At 43.7% G+C, this 15,744-nt stretch overlaps 2 protein-coding genes across 5 annotated transcripts in view; one reads left to right on the top strand and one right to left on the bottom strand.

Annotated features, from left to right (window-relative positions):
* Positions 1 to 15,744, bottom strand: part of LOC147630600 (uncharacterized) — a 64,640-nt gene that overhangs the window by 8,050 nt on the left and 40,846 nt on the right. For 2 of the 4 annotated variants that reach the window (XM_086810534.1, XM_086810536.1), the window contains exon 2: positions 15,192 to 15,335. In XM_086810534.1, coding sequence (XP_086666660.1) covers positions 15,192 to 15,335 — 144 coding nt within the window. The remainder of the gene's footprint in view (positions 1 to 15,191; positions 15,336 to 15,744) is intronic. The other 2 variants (XM_086810537.1, XM_086810535.1) reach the window with 1 other exon arrangement.
* LOC147630601 (uncharacterized) lies at positions 690 to 1,762 on the top strand. The gene has a single exon (XM_086810538.1). It carries the CDS (start codon positions 713 to 715, stop codon positions 1,490 to 1,492), a length of 780 nt encoding a protein of 259 aa, XP_086666664.1. The 5' UTR covers positions 690 to 712; the 3' UTR covers positions 1,493 to 1,762.

Here is a 15,744-nt window from a genome sequence, read left to right on the forward strand (position 1 = left end):
TGACATGGTGGGTGCAATAGCATCTTTTGGTAAGGGTTACAAAGCCCCAAACTATGAGAAGCTTCGCACCACACTCTTGGACAAGGAAAAAGACAGGGTTTGCAGTCGTCTCTTGGGGGCAGAGGCTTCATGGCCACACTTTGGGTGCTCCATTGTGTCTGATGGATGGACAGACACCGCAAAGAGGCCCTTGATTGATTTTATTGTCTCCAGTGCTCGAGGTGTGGTATTCAAGAGATCCATCGATACATCCGGGAACCAAAAAACAGGGGAGTTTGTTGCAGAAGCTCTTTTGGACATCATTAGGGAGGTCGGTGTGGACAATGTGGTGCAAGTAATTACGGATAGTGCTGCCAATTGCAAGCTTGCAGGTCACTTGGTGGAGCAAGCATATCCCCATATTTTTTGGACACCATGTGCAACTCATTGCTTGAATCTTCTACTGAAGGACTTGGTCCTAATCGAGTGGATGGATCGAGCTATCACCCAAGGCAAAGAAGTCCAGCAGTTCATTTTGAATCATGATGCAACAAGGGCCATGTTCAGCAAACACTCCAAGCTCAAGCTCATTAGGCCAGGTGATACTCGATTTGCTTCAAACTTCATGATGTTGTAGAGATTGGTGAAGGTGAAGAGTCCCTTGAAGCAGCTAGTCACAAGCGAGGAGTGGGATGCATGGAAGGGAAACAACGAGTATGCTTTGCACATAGAGATGCAACTCTTGTCTACTCCTTTTTGGGAGGACATAGAGAAGTATGTCAAGGTCTTGTGGCCGGTCATGGCAATGCTTCGTATGGTGGATAGAGATGAACCGGTCATGGGTACGGTTTATGAGGGCATTGATCAGATGCTAGAGAAAATCAAGGAGATATTGAAAGAATACATAGACGGCAACGACGAGTACGAGGAGATTCGGATACTTGCACAAGAGCGTTGGGAAATGCTTCATTCTCCTCTTCATGCAACAGCTTATGTCCTCAACCCAATGTGGTTTATGAAGCGACCATACAAGGACAAGGATGTGATGAAAGGGTGGAGAAAGACGTTGGATAGGGTGGGCAAAGATGAAGATGAGAAGACAGAGTACAAAGCACAATTGTCACAGTACATTGGACTACAGGGGGATTTTGCAGAGTCTTCAGCTTTAGCGGACATGCAAAAGCTTTCTCCTATTGCATGGTGGGAGAACTATGGTACAGGTACTCCTATGTTACAGAGATTGGCTATTCGTGTCTTATCTCAAGTATCTAGCGCTTCAGCATGTGAGAGAAATTGGTCGACCTATGGCTTCATACATTCCATGAAGCGGAACCGGCTGGGTCATACGAAGGCAGATGACTTGGTCTTTGTGCACAGTAATCTTAGGCTCATATCACGGAAACAGCCCTCTTATTCTTCAGGTCCATGCCAGGCATGGGATGTATTAGAGGAGGATTCTATATATGAGTGTTTTGAGGATCAGTTTGAAGATGAAGGTGTACTTCCCATGTAAACAATTTCTATCTTGTAGAATGATTGATTAATGAAATTCAGCCATGATGGTCTTCCATTGTTCTGCTTTGTTTTTCATCTTTTAATGGTGCTTACCGGTCAATAATTGAATTTGTACATGTACTTTAATTTTTTTGTAAAAAGATATATTTGTACTTCTGTTTTTTTACCTTAAACTTGAGCCTACCCCCGACGTTTCCTAGTAATTGAGTTTGGCGTTTCCAAACGTTTCCCGGGTCTTGCCGTTTCCTACCAGGAAACGTTTCCTGCAACTCAGATATGTGTGTGTGTGTGTGTGTGTGTGTGTGTGTGTGTGTATATATGTATGTATGCATACATACATACATACTGAGATATAAAAATTTTAATTTCTACAAGGCAATGGAAGAAGGTTTAATCTTGTAACCCCTCTCCGCTATGGAGTCCAGAAGGAGATGGGGGATTTCCGGAGCTTCGAGTTGCCACCGAGATCATAAAAATCGGAGGTTTACTTAGGAAGATACGGAATTTTCTTTTTCTAGAGGTGTCACGTGGTTTTATGGGAGGGGGTAGAGTGGTTTTAATTAAGGCTTGTAGGATTTGGTGTAAATGGATGAGTGTGGATCATTCTAGAGAAAGGGAGGTGATGGGTTGCTAAGTAAGGATAGTTGCTACGAGAGAAAAAAAACAACGGTGTGTGTGTACAATATATATATATATGCAAGCAAGCAAGGCGGAATATTCAGATGCGTGCTGAATTTCTGTTCATGGCGTTTTTTTTTTGTGGATTGGTCGTATCCCTGTTTGCAATAGCATGCCCTCTCCCTCCTACACCTTTGCTGTGATCCCGTGTAGAAGCAATATGAGCATGACATAAAATAAATTTTCATCGCTTCATTTGGTGGAGACGGCGGGCACTGCCAGAGGTCACGGTGGATGAAGGAGATTGTTTTGATAGTTGTGGATTTGGTTAAGCGTAAGGAAGAAAAAAAATGTTGAGTCGCGCTACAGGGAAGAATTGCTACGTGTTCATGCTGGGCGAGGTTCTTGGGCTTAAGGACTAGGTCGTTATTAGGATAAGGGGCTTTTGACGTAGAGCTATGCCATAAAAGTAAACCATATGCTGGGTAGTTGATCTATGTGGAATTATGGCAGTACAAGTGATATATAAGCTCTTCTTTGCCCCAGGACCCTCGTATGCTGCGTACCGTACAGCTCAATCTACACAGTATCCAGCCTACTTAGCCTTCTTGGTGTGTGATTATGAGGAGTTTACATTTGAGATCCCTGTGGCAATTGTTGTTGGGTATATAAATCCTAATGCAGGAGACAGCCAGAGCAATGAGTGAGAGTCAAGGTGCAAGTTAAAAAAATTTACAGTTGACTGGTTGACTAAGTTCTGCATGGTAAGGGTACCATTTTGTCTGCAAAATCAAGTGCCAAGGAAGGGGCTTTTGTTGTGGGTCTATGCTCAAAATTACAGGCAGTGCTGTGGCTACTGTTATGAGTCTTTAACTGTTATGTGACAGATTCAGTTCAGGTTTAATTATCCATGCAAAGTTGACCTTGGACAGAGTACAGCCTGCTAGTACAGACAGTTTGACCAGAGAATTAGGTGGTCAAGAGCAGATTTTTGGTGTGATCTTTCTTTGTGTGACAAAGATGGTGGAAGTACCAATATTTCATGGTAGAGAAGGGGAGGATATGTCGAAGCCTACCTTCGGAGCTTTGTAAGAGCCAGCCGCATGTCAGGTTGGCAAGAGAATTTGTGGGCCCAATACCTTTCGGACTTCTTGGAAGGGATGGCATTAGCCTGGCACACAACACTTACAGAGAATGTAAAAAATAATTGGGGGGCAGTTACTGATGCCTTAAAGAGACGGTTTGGGGTGGAAGAATCTCCAAATGCCCTGTTGGTACAGTTGGACCAGTTGGGACGGTTGGAAGGAAAGTCTGTCAAGTGCTTTGAAGTACGTTTTGAGTTAGTATGGGTTAAGTATGAAGTGGCTGTTGCCAGGACTATAGCTGCAGAGGCAGGAGATGGTCATGGACAGGCTGAAGGTGAGCCAAGGAGGCTACCTGTACTTATGCCCACCACTGGGTTAGAGCATTTGAAACTGAATAGATTCTTGGCAGGCTTGGAACTCCAATTAAGGAGAAAGGTTCAAGGAAAAGATCCTCAGAACTATGCTGGTGCTTTGCAGATGGCTTTAGCGAAGGAGAAGAAGAAAATGTTGGAAGGAGAAGAAGAAAATGTTGGAAGCAGAGCCAATCATGCCTATCCCACCAATTCCAGGGAAAGGAGGCCCATCATCTGCTGTGCATAATGCAGCTGCCATGCCTTCTACTAGTAGCAGCCAACTGGAAAAAAATGTGGAAAAGATGATGGCAGAATTTAGTGAGCTGAAGCTACATTTGGTACAAGCTCCTCCAAATAATGTGCCCAGACTAGAGTCACGCTTTCCGCGTGATCATAGTAATATCATATGCTTTCAATGTCATGAAAAGGGACATGTGAAATATGATGGTCCTAAGTTGAAGGCAATAAGGGAGAATGATAAGCCGGTGTCTCTGTTGGATGCAGAGCAGGAAAATAAGGAACAAGAATTACAGGAAGTGGGGGTGTTTGTGGGGAAATGGGGTCGTGAAGATGAGAAGAGTAATAGTGCAAATGAAGGCCATGATGGGAAAGTGTATGAAAGGAGGAGAAAGAAAAAGAAGTCTTCCAGGCGAAGGATTGGCTTGGCAGACTTCCCACTTGGCCAGGGTTATACAAGACTATGACCTCATCACGGATTTGCGAGGGGTGAAGGCAAATATTACCATCCCTCAGTTACTTGCAGTCAGCCCAGCTTTGAGACAGCAGTTTATGAAGGCAGCCAGCTCTCGTAGGTCAAGGAAGAAGAAAGGGATAGCAGATACTAAGGATGTGAGCATTGACTTGAATGATCAAATCCCAGTGGTAACTGCTTCTATAAATGGCATGCCTCTTAAAGATGTGTATGTGGATGGTGGGGCTGCTATCAATGTAATTAGTGAGCAAACCATGCAAGAGCTTGGACTGAAGTGTGATGCTCCCTCCATGTATAAAATTAAAATGGCAGACAACTCTCGAGCTAAGTCTTCAGGAGCTATTACAGCAGTGAGAGTAGATGTATATGATGTGACAGCCATATGTACTTTCCATATGTTGCCAACTAAGCCAGATAAAAATGCTTATCCCATCATATTGGGGAGACCTTGGCTGCCACAGGTGGGAACGGTGCAAAAATGGGCAACTGGAGAGCTGATTTTGAATGATGGTAAGAAGAAGGTTAAATACAATTTGAAAAGTGAAAAAAAAAAAAGAGTTAGTGAAGAATGAGGTATCAGAAGAGTCATCTTATACCGAGTATGATGAGTATGACACAAGTACAGAAGGAGGTACTTCCGAAGAGACATGTGTTATGACAACAGAATTATTTGGTATAAGGCTGTTAAAAAATGGATGAAAGTGAGACAAGTGGCCTCACACTTATCACTTCAGCTATTGTGTGGCTCTCCACTTGTCATTGTAGCCTTCTCTTGCCATTTTAACTCATGGGAGGCCCAAATCTATAAATTGGAGCCCTCTCTCTTCATTAACGGAGGCTCTCTTGCTGCACACTAGCCTCTACCACTGTTACAGGCTGCCCTAATGATGGTATCAACAAGTGTGTCAAAGGCCCTAGTCCCCCGGGCACTCACCACCGCGAGTTACATTGGTATCAGAGCATAGGACCGGAAAAGGAAGCGTGGGGATCTACCTATGTGATTCAGAGGGGAAAGAGATTGTGGCAAAAGGTAAGGCCATTGGCTGTGTGAAATCCAACAATGAAGCTGAGTATGTAGCGCTGATATGGGGGCTAAAACGTAGTCAAGAAAAAGAAGTCCAAGGGCTGAGTATATTTGGGGATTCCCTCTTGATCATTTCCCAAATGTAGGAGGTGTGGCAAGTTCGGAGTTAGGCACTTAAGCCCTTCCAGGAGGAGGCCAAACAATTGTGCAGAAATTTGGGAGTGAAGGCATTTGTACACATAACCAGAGAGCAGAATGTTCGAGCCGATGCTTTGGCTCAGGAAGCATTAAAAGAAGAAGTATGTGTGCTGGTATTGGATACAGGTTTAGAAGATTTGCAAGAGGTATATGACTACTTGCAACAGGGAGAATTTCCCCAAAATATGTCGAAAAGTGAGCAAAGGGGATTGATGGCAAAAGCTAAGCCATATACCATATTGGGTGATATTCTAAACAGGATGAGCAAGGATAGTATCCTTCGCCGAGTGGTTGGGTCCACAAAGGCACAGCAAGTAATGGAAGCATGTCATGAAGATCTATGTGGGGGTCACTTTGCACATGAAAGTACAGCCAGAAAGATATTGGCAACAGGGTACTTTTGGCCTACCATGCACAGGGATATCCAAAAATGGTGCACTACGTGCCATACATGCCAGGCTTTCGGCAAGAGAGAGTTGAAGAGAGGTCCGCTTCATCCCATCCGGGCTTTGGGACCATTTGAGAAGTGGGGATTGGATTTTGTGGGGCCACTCCCCCGCTCTCGTCATGGAAAGTATTTATATATTGGTAGCTACTGATTATGTTACTAGGTGGCCGGAGGCAAAAACAGTGGTGAAGTGTGATGCTAAGTTAGTAGTGAATTTTCTAATGGAGAACATTTGCTCACACTTTGGATGCCCACTTGAGGTTGTCACGGATCAAGGACCTGCTTTTCGAAGTGAACTTTTACAAATATGGCTGTCCGAACTTTCAGTAAAAGACTCACGGTACGGTGTGTGATATTATGACCAAAATGATTCAAAAGACTAGATTTGAATGGGAAAAATGGTTACCCATGGCTTTGTGGGCTTATCACAGGGTACTCTCCTTTTCACCTGGTGTATGGCACAGAAGCTGTCCTACCAATTGAGTTGGAGTTACCAACTTTAAGGATAATAATGGAGTATGAATTATATGAAACAAAAACATGTGCAGCTAGGTTAGCTTTGCTGGAAAAATTAGATGAGCAAAGGAGAGAGGCACTAATGACAAATGAGGCAACTCAGAGGGCCATGAAAGCCAGGATGGACGACATGATTACTTGGAAGGATTTCAATGAAGGCAATTTGGTACTAAAATATGATAACAGGCTCGATAATAGATTGGACAAAAAGTTTTTAGTGAGGTGGGAAGGTCCTTATGTGGTTCTGAAGACATATGCCAATGGGACCTATGACATCAAAGAACTTGGCCAGCAAGGGCCCGGTGAGCGGATAAATGGGTTCCGTTTGAAGAAGTTCAAAGTAAGACAAGATGTGTGAGGTTTTGCTGATATGTACAGTCTTTTTACAGCAGTTTACAGTCAGAATAAATGCGAGAGTTTGATGCTATATACAGCCAGCTTATAACAGGTCTTTCATGTGTTGAAAGTGTGGAGTTTTATTCCTTTGCCAAGCTGCCAAGTTTATGTTTAATCTTGGCAGCCTGAGGGGGGGGGGGGGGGGGGGGGGGGGGGTGGGGGGGGGAGGAATGAGATGTAAAAATTTTAATTTCTACAAGGCAATGGAAGAAATTTTAATCTTGTAACCCCTCTCCGCTATGGAGTCCAGAAGGACATGGGGGATTTCCGGAGCTTCGAGTTGCCACCGAGATCATAAAAATCGGAGGTTTACTCGGGAAGATACGGAATTTTCTTTTTCTAGAGACGTCATGTAGTTTTATGGGAGGGGGTAGAGTGGTTTTAATTAAGGCTTGTAGGATTTGGTGTAAATGGATGAGTGTGGATCATTCTAGAGAAAGGGAGGTGATGGGTTGCTAAGTAAGGATAGTTGCTACGAGAGAAAAAAAACAACGGTGTGTGTGTACAATACATATATATATGCAAGCAAGCAAGGCGGAATATTCAGATGCGTGCTGAATTTCTGTTCATGGCGTTTTTTTTTGTGGATTGGTCGTATCCCTGTTTGCAATAGCATGCCCTCTCCCTCCTACACCTTTGCTGTGATCCCGTGTAGAAGCAATATGAGCATGACATAAAATAAATTTTCATCGCTTCATTTGGTGGAGACGGCGGGCACTGCCAGAGGTCACGGTGGATGAAGGAGATTGTTTTGATAGTTGTGGATTAGGTTAAGCGTAAGGAAGAAAAAAAATGTTGAGTCGCGCTACAGGGAAGAATTGCTGCGTGTTCATGCTGGGCGAGGTTCTTGGGCTTAAGGACTAGGTCGTTACATACATACATACATACATACATACGCACGCACGCACGCACGCACGCACGCACGCACGTACGTACGTATATATATATATATATATATATATATATATATATATATATATATATATGCATGCGTACATACTGTTGGGGTAAAGGCACTATGCCCACCCTTATAGTGTGTACAAGCCCATAAGTTATAGTACATAGTACACTTAGTACTTTTAATGTACTAAGTGCACTATGTGTACTAGTGCAATATACATGTGTGATAGGGGAGTCACACACTCAATGCCCATGAGTTGACTTATCCCCACAACTCTCTCTCTCTCTCTCCCTTGCTTCTCTGTGTATGTCTCCTACACATGAACTCTAACCCTAACTCTCTCCCATTCAACTGGTATCAGAGCCTGAACTTCCAACAATGGTGGTGTCGAATTTGCTGTAGAGGAGAAGAAGGTGCAGGCGTTGATTTCTCTCCTGGCTTAGGTAGCAAAGCAAAGCGTGTAGAAGCGCTGTCTGTGTTGAACGTGGGGAAAGGCATGTCAGCGCTGAGCAGCCAGGCGCCTACAGCAACCATCACAGCGCACAGCAGGTGGGCGGAAAGCGAGGAGGCCTGCGCGAAGTGGTGTAGTGCTATCCACTAGGCAGGCGGGCATCAATATAACAGGCCAGTGCATTCAACCTTGGCTACCTGCGCTAGGCGAAAGCAGCGCGTGAACACGTAAGAGCCAAGCGCAAAAGTTATCGCAAAGAAAGGGGTGTAAAGCCCGCTTCTCTTACTGCTGAAGAGTGGGAAGATATGGATGAGCTGGCAAGATCTACTATCATGTTGTCTGTGTCAGACTCTTTACTTTTCAGCATTCGTGAAGAGAAGACAGCTTGCGGAATGTGGCAAAGATTGCAGGACTTGTATGCCCAGTAAAGTGCCTCAAGCAAAGTGTATTGGTTGAAGAAACTCATAGGTCTTCAGATGAAGGAAGGGGCGTCTATGACAGCCCATCTAAATGAGTTTAATGGTATTGTCAGCCAAGTTATTAATCAAAAGTTGGCAATGGACGATGAGTTCAAAGCCACTTTTCTCTTATGCACTTTGCCAAAGAGTTGGGACACATTCAGGACAGCCACTAGCAATTCGAATGCTATGCTGTCATATGCAAAGGGGTAAAAGCCAAGAACGGGGAAGGAGCAAGTCCCGCTCCAAAAAGGACTTGGAATGCCATTATTGTGGCAAGAAGAGACACATCAAAAAGCAATGCTACAAATGGAAAAATGATCAAAAGGAAAAGGGAAAAGGCAAAGACAAAGACAAAGATGAAGCCAAAGATGTAAAGCCAAAGGGCAAAAGTGAAGTCAAGATTGAAGAAGTCAATGTGTCACATGCAGGTGACAGTGAGGATGAGGTCCTATTTACGTCTTCACTTGATGCCCATTCACTTCTTACAGGTGGTCATGGTATGCACTCATGGATCATTGATTCAGGTACCTCCTTTCATGTCACAGGTTGCAGAGACTTGTTTGTCAGGTATACTGCTGGCAATGAAGGAGTGGTTTATTTGGGTGATAACCATGCATGCAAGATTCTTGGCAGAGGTGATGTGAGGCTTGTGTTTTCAGATGGCTCACAGCTTATGCTCCATGATGTCAGGCATGTGCCTGAGATCAAGAAGAATCTGCTTTCTACTGGACAGCTTGATGATGCTGATTATGTTACCACATTTGGTCGTGGAAAGTGGAAGATTAGTAAGGGCTCACTGGTTGTTGCTAGAGGCTCTAAGGTGGACACTCTTTACTTCATGCATGCAGGTGTTTGTCACCATGCTAATGTAAATGCAACCGAGCTGCCGCAAATCTCTATGTGGCATAGCCGGTTGGGACACATGAGTGTCAAAGGAATGGAGCAATTGTCTCGTTTGGGTTACTTGCTTTCTCTAAAGTTTTCAAGTTTTCAGTTTTGTGAGCATTGTATATATGGTAGGCAACTACACTGCCCCCACAAGAAAGCTCTTGGACAGAAAGATGCTCAGTTAGAGCTTGTGCATACAGATGTATGTGAGATGCCTCAGCTTTCTTTGGGAGGGGCAAAATATTTTGTGTCTTTTATTGATGATGCCACACGCAAGGTGTGGGTCTATCCTCTTCGTTTGAAGAGTGATACATTCTCAGTGTTTCAGAAGTTTGTTGCTCATGTTGAGAATCAAACTGGCAAAACACTGAAGGCTTTGCGTTCCGACAATGGTGGAGAGTATATGTCCAAACAGTTTCAGGACTTTTGTGATGCTAAAGGCATCAAGAGGGAGCTCTCTACTCCTTATGATCCTCCACAAAACGGGACAGCAGAGAGGATGAACAGGACCATTCAGGAGAAGGTCCGTTCTATGTTGTCACATGCTGCATTACCTCATGGTTTTTGGGCTGAAGCTGTTATGACAGCCGTTCACCTTATAAACAGGTCACCTAACACGAGGCTTGGTGGGAAAGTGCCAGAAGAAGTATGGACAGGGAAGCCTCCGTCATACAAGCACTTGAGAGTGCTTGGTTGCGTTGCGTACGTGCACATACGCAGGGAAATGCGCACCAAACTTGATCCTAAGTCTCACAAATGCATATTCCTAGGATATGGTGACAGAGGTGAAATGGGGTATAGACTTTGGAATCCCGTGAATAGAAAGATTTGTAAAAAAAAATGGGAGAGAGACAAAGCTAAAACTGAAACTGAAATGAGAGCAAGACTAAAAGGAAACACAAAGTTTAGACATACCTTGAAATGAGTGTAGACAAGACACAAGATAGATACTTTCATTGATGTGACACCCACAATATATAGGTGAGAAGTACAAGATTGAGTAGACTGACTTATGGGATAAATGTAGAGGTGCCACATGGCACTAGACTCAAGACACAAAGACTCAACTAGACTAGAGAAATAGTACACCTAGTGTGCACTTATTTCCAACACCCTCCCTAAGTGGACACTAGGAGGAAGACAAAAGGACAAGAGACTATGATATGACAAAAGATAACACCAAGAAGGAGAGACTAGATAAGGATTGAGAGACAAGCTAGAAGACAAGATGGACAAGACTAGAAGACAGAAAACAGACATAAAGACTTATAGACTGAGAGACAAGACAGAAGACATGACAGACAAAGATCCTGAGACACCCCTCCTCAAGTGATATCCTCAAATGGGTCCACAAGGATAGGGACAAGATGGATCTAAAACAAGACACAGTCAGATTGATAGACAAATAGACAGACAGACAAGACTAGATAGACAGAAGACTGACTGTAGACAGAAAGATGACCTTGAAGACATCCCCTCCTCAAGGGCAATCTTTGCCTCTTGGGTAGGGACAAGAGAGAGGTCGAAAAGCATAATGAGTAAGACACTAGAACCCCTTGACATACATCATCGGTGGTCAAAGTGGTAGAAAAGAAAGGTGAAGTAATCAGAAAGCCCACTCCTCATCATGTGAGGAATGAACAGCAAGATCTGCCGATGAAGATGCTGCAGCAACATGGGCTGAGGTAGATGCGGGGGCTGATGTAGAGGGTTTAGAGTAGCAGTCCTTCTCCCGGTGATTATCACGGCCACAAATGGTGCATGGATGAGCCTTGAAGCAGTCCTTCTCTAGATGATTAGTTTTTCCACAATGGATGCAAGGCTTTCTTACCTTAGAACTTCCTTTCTTTGCTAGAAATGCAGTGTCAGTTACCTTTTGTTGTTTTGTTCTTTCCTCTTCTTGGAGAGCATTGATGATACCTTCAAGAGTAGGATTATTGTGATACTTGAAGGTAGTGACAAGTGTAGCATAGGTGTCAGGTAAGCTTTTGAGAAGCACAGCAATAGCAATATCTTCGGAGATGGGGGACTTCACTGATGCAAGCTGAACCATAAGACTACGAAAATAATTGACATGAGAGGCTATAGTAACTCCCTCCTGCATATATAGATCAAAGAATGAGATCATGAGTGAGTTTTTAAAGCAGGGTCCAAAAAGGGTATCCAAAGTAATCCATGCTCGAGAAGCAGACTGTATGTCGGAGATGTGATGAATGTAATCATCTCCAAGACCAAGCAAGATGATAGCATAGGCTTTGTCATTCTTGGCAGTGGGAGCATAAGTGATAACTTTCTCAATGTCGGAATCTTCGGGAGCAGCAGGGTGAACAACGTCCCAAAGACTTTCTTTCATAAGATGGCACTTGATTTTGATTTGCCAAGTATGAAAGTTGGACCCATTGAATTTGTCAATAGACATGAGAGAATGAGTAGAAGAGGCCATGTGGGAAGGTCTTACCTCTTGCTAGAATGCAAGGGCAGTGTCTATTCCCTTACAAGATTGCAGAAATAAATGAAAGAAAAGATCCAAATTGTTTTTACAAACCGGCTCTCTCACCACTTGTCAAGGCCATAGCATGTGACAGCCCATCGAAGCATGAGAAATTAGTAGTTTGCAGATATGAGGATAACAAAGGGACTGACCAGCAAACTGAAGGAGACAATGCACAGTACCTTGTAGACTTTTCAAGCGCAATAAATCCCAGGCAGAGACAGCCCCTTGAGTTGATGAAGAAGGCAGCCAAAGGAACGCATCAGGGTAGTATGATAAACATCCAAAGCTTAGGCGGCTCCAAAAAATTGCTGAGCTGCTGCAGCAGCAGGTCGACTACCAAAAGCAGGGCCAGCTAAGCGGCGGCCAACAGCAAAGGCGGCGGCCAACAGCAGAGGCAGGGCGGCCTGTTCTGAACCAAGCGACTGCAGGCTGTCGCTTACAGGAAACAGGGGCGAATAGGAATGGGTAGAGCTTGAGCTGCCGTGGACTGTGGAGAGCAAGAGCAGCAAGTAGATAGTCGATGAGCTAAGGCTATGATGGGTTGAAGGGAGCCAGGATAAACCTGCTCTGATACCATGTAACAAAAAATGGGAAAGAGACAAAGCTAAAACTGAAACTGAAATGAGAGCAAGACTAAAAGGAAACACAAAGTTTAGACATACCTTGAAATGAGTGTAGACAAGACACAAGATAGATACTTTCATTGATGTGACACCCACAATATATAGGTGAGAAGTACAAGATTGAGTAGACTGACTTATGGGATAAATGTAGAGGTGCCACATGGCACTAGACTCAAGACACAAAGACTCAACTAGACTAGAGAAATAGTACACCTAGTGTGCACTTATTTCCAACAAGATTATACGCAACAATGATGTCATTTTTTATGAAACATGCATGTATAAGGAGCCTGCAAGGCAACAGGAGCCTGGCAGAGTCATCTTTGATGATGATGGACATCATGGACAACAACCAAGGGCTGTAAATCAGCCATTACAGCAGCAAAACCAGCCCTTAAATGGTGCTGAAAATGGTCCAAATGGACAGCCAGAGATGGCAGAAGATATCCCTATGGATATACCACAGTTAGAGGAGATACCGGGCATGATTTTTCAGCCTTATGGCATGGAACAGGAGCCACCAATAGGTGATATGCAGGCTGGACAGCAACCTGCAAATGATGGTCATTGGGTACGGAGGTCCACAAGACCCTCCAGAGCCCCTGACAGGTTTGTTCCAGGGATTGACTACTTGATGCTTACAGACTCAAAGTTGCACCAGATGCAAAGCCAAGATACAAAGCCAGGTTAGTGGCTAAGGGCTTCAAGCAGGAATATGGTGTGGACTTTGAGGAGATCTTCTCTCCAATGGTCAAAATGACCACACTTAGAGCTGTATTAGCTTTGGTTGCGCATGATGATCTGGACTTGATTCAGATGGATGTGAAGACTGCTTTTCTTCACGGTGATCTCCATGAGGAGATATATATGCAACAGCCAGAGGGTTATGCAGTGAGTGGAAAGGAGAAGCTTGTATGCAAGCTGAAAAAGAGTCTTTATGGGCTCAAACAGGCACCAAGGGAATGGTATCATAAATTTGATACATTCATGAAATCCCAAAAATTCAGGAGAAGTGACATAGATCACTGCTTGAAAGCTTTGGATGGCAGTCTATTGATCCTCATCTTGTATGTTGATGATATGTTGATTGCCGGGAAATCTCGTAAGGAGATGGATGCCTTGAAGCAGAGGCTGCATCAAACCTTTGATATGAAGGATTTGGGTGATGCAAATCACATTTTGGGTGTGCGGATACTTCGGGACAGAAATCAGCATGTGTTGTATTTGTCTCAGAAGGAATACATTGGCAAAGTTTTGTAGAGGTTCAATATGGACGGGGGGAAGAAGACTAGTACTCCTTTGCCTCCATATGTGAAACTCAGTGCTATGGACAGCCCACAGTCAGATAGTGGCAGGGCTGATATGGCCAAGATTCCGTATGCTTCAGCTTGTGGCAGTCTCATGTATGCCATGGTTGCTACTAGGCCGGACATTGCATTTGCAGTGGGAGTGGTTTCTAGATACATGGCCAACCCTGGCAAGAAGCATTGGGAAGCAGTGAAAGGTGTCATGAGATACCTGAAGGGCACACAGGATATGTGCATTTGTTTTGGCAAACAGGATGCATTAGTGCATGGTTACACGGATTCGGATTATGCCGGTCATCCAGATAACCGGAAGTCTACTACCGGTTATGTGTTTACATTCACAGGAGGTGCTGTGTCATGGATATCCAGGATGCAGAAGTGCACAGCCTTATCTACTACAGAGGCCGAGTATATTGCAGCCACAGAGGCTTGTGAGGAGGCATTATGGCTATCTCGGTTAGTGGTTGATTTGGGCTATACAGGGGATATTCCATTGTTGCATTGTGACAGTCAGAGTGCCATCCAGTTGGCAAAGAACCCTGTCTTTCATGCAAAGACGAAGCATGTGGATGTGAAGTATCACTTCATCAGAGAGGTGATAGAGAACAAGCAAATTCAGCTTGTTAAGATTCATACGGATGACAACCTGGCTGATCTGTTGACAAAGAGTTTGCCTCCGGAGCGGTTTGCTCATTGCAGACACTTGATGGGCATTGGATGAGGCCAGTTTCAGCCTTGATATGGCCTTGTATATTATCATGTACATGCTGATTTTTTCTTTTCCTTCATTTAAGGGCACTTTGCCTTTAAGTGGGAGGTTGTTGGGGTAAAGGCACTATGCCCACCCTTATAGTGTGTACAAGCCCATAAGTTCTAGTACATAGTACACTTAGTACTTTTAATGTACTAAGTGCACACTGTGTACTAGTGCAATATACATGTGTGATAGGGGAGTCACACACTCAATTCCCATGAGTTGACTTATCCCCACAACTCTCTCTCTCTCTCCCTTGCTTCTCTGTGTATGTCTCCCACACATGAACTCTAACCCTAACTCTCTCCCATTCACATACATAGGGCTCATCCTTCTTATGTATGAATATGTATAGGTGTGCACGCATGTAAACATCATGAAATATAGATCTGAGGGGTCACATAAATATCATGCAAATGACAATTATCATATAAAAGTTGGAAAATTAGATTGTAAATGTTTAGTGACCTGTATGACCTGTAATTGATCCCGAATTGCTGAAACAATTCCAGTCGATGCCTGGACCATTCCAGAGTCACTGCCACAAATGACGGCATTGACTTCTCTTAAATATTTCAATAAATCAGTTGACCCTGCCAAAACATTCAAAATCTATGGGTACTTTAGTCAACTTTATTTCTTATCCCCTGAAAACACAAGCTACTTTCACTTTTTAGTTCACAAGAATATCACAAAACAGTCACCAGATTATAGTTATAGAACTCAATCACGAGTTAGATGAGTTGAAGACACACAAAAAGCATATGAATTGGCGACTTAAAAACCTTTAGCAATTTAAGAACCTTTGGTAAAATACAAACTTTATATGGAACCCATGGATGTTATGTCGTTCAAATTCTCTCAAAGACTTGGGACAAGTTAAATGAGTTGAAGACACACAAAAAGCATGAATTGGCAACTTAAAAACCTTTGGCAATTTAAGAACCTTTGGCAAATGCAAACTTTATATGGATCCCACGGATGTTCTATTGTTCAAATTCTCTCAAAGACTTGGGATGTA

Source organism: Cibotium barometz, chromosome 16 (genome assembly GCF_041138505.1).
Source record: "Cibotium barometz isolate CiBa-2024 chromosome 16, ASM4113850v1, whole genome shotgun sequence".
NCBI lineage: Eukaryota > Viridiplantae > Streptophyta > Polypodiopsida > Cyatheales > Cibotiaceae > Cibotium > Cibotium barometz.

What these genes read in the sequence shown, in the direction of transcription:
- LOC147630601 (XM_086810538.1), top strand. Translation starts at nt 713, where the DNA reads ATGCAACTCTTGTCTACTCCTTTTTGGGAGGACATAGAGAAGTATGTC.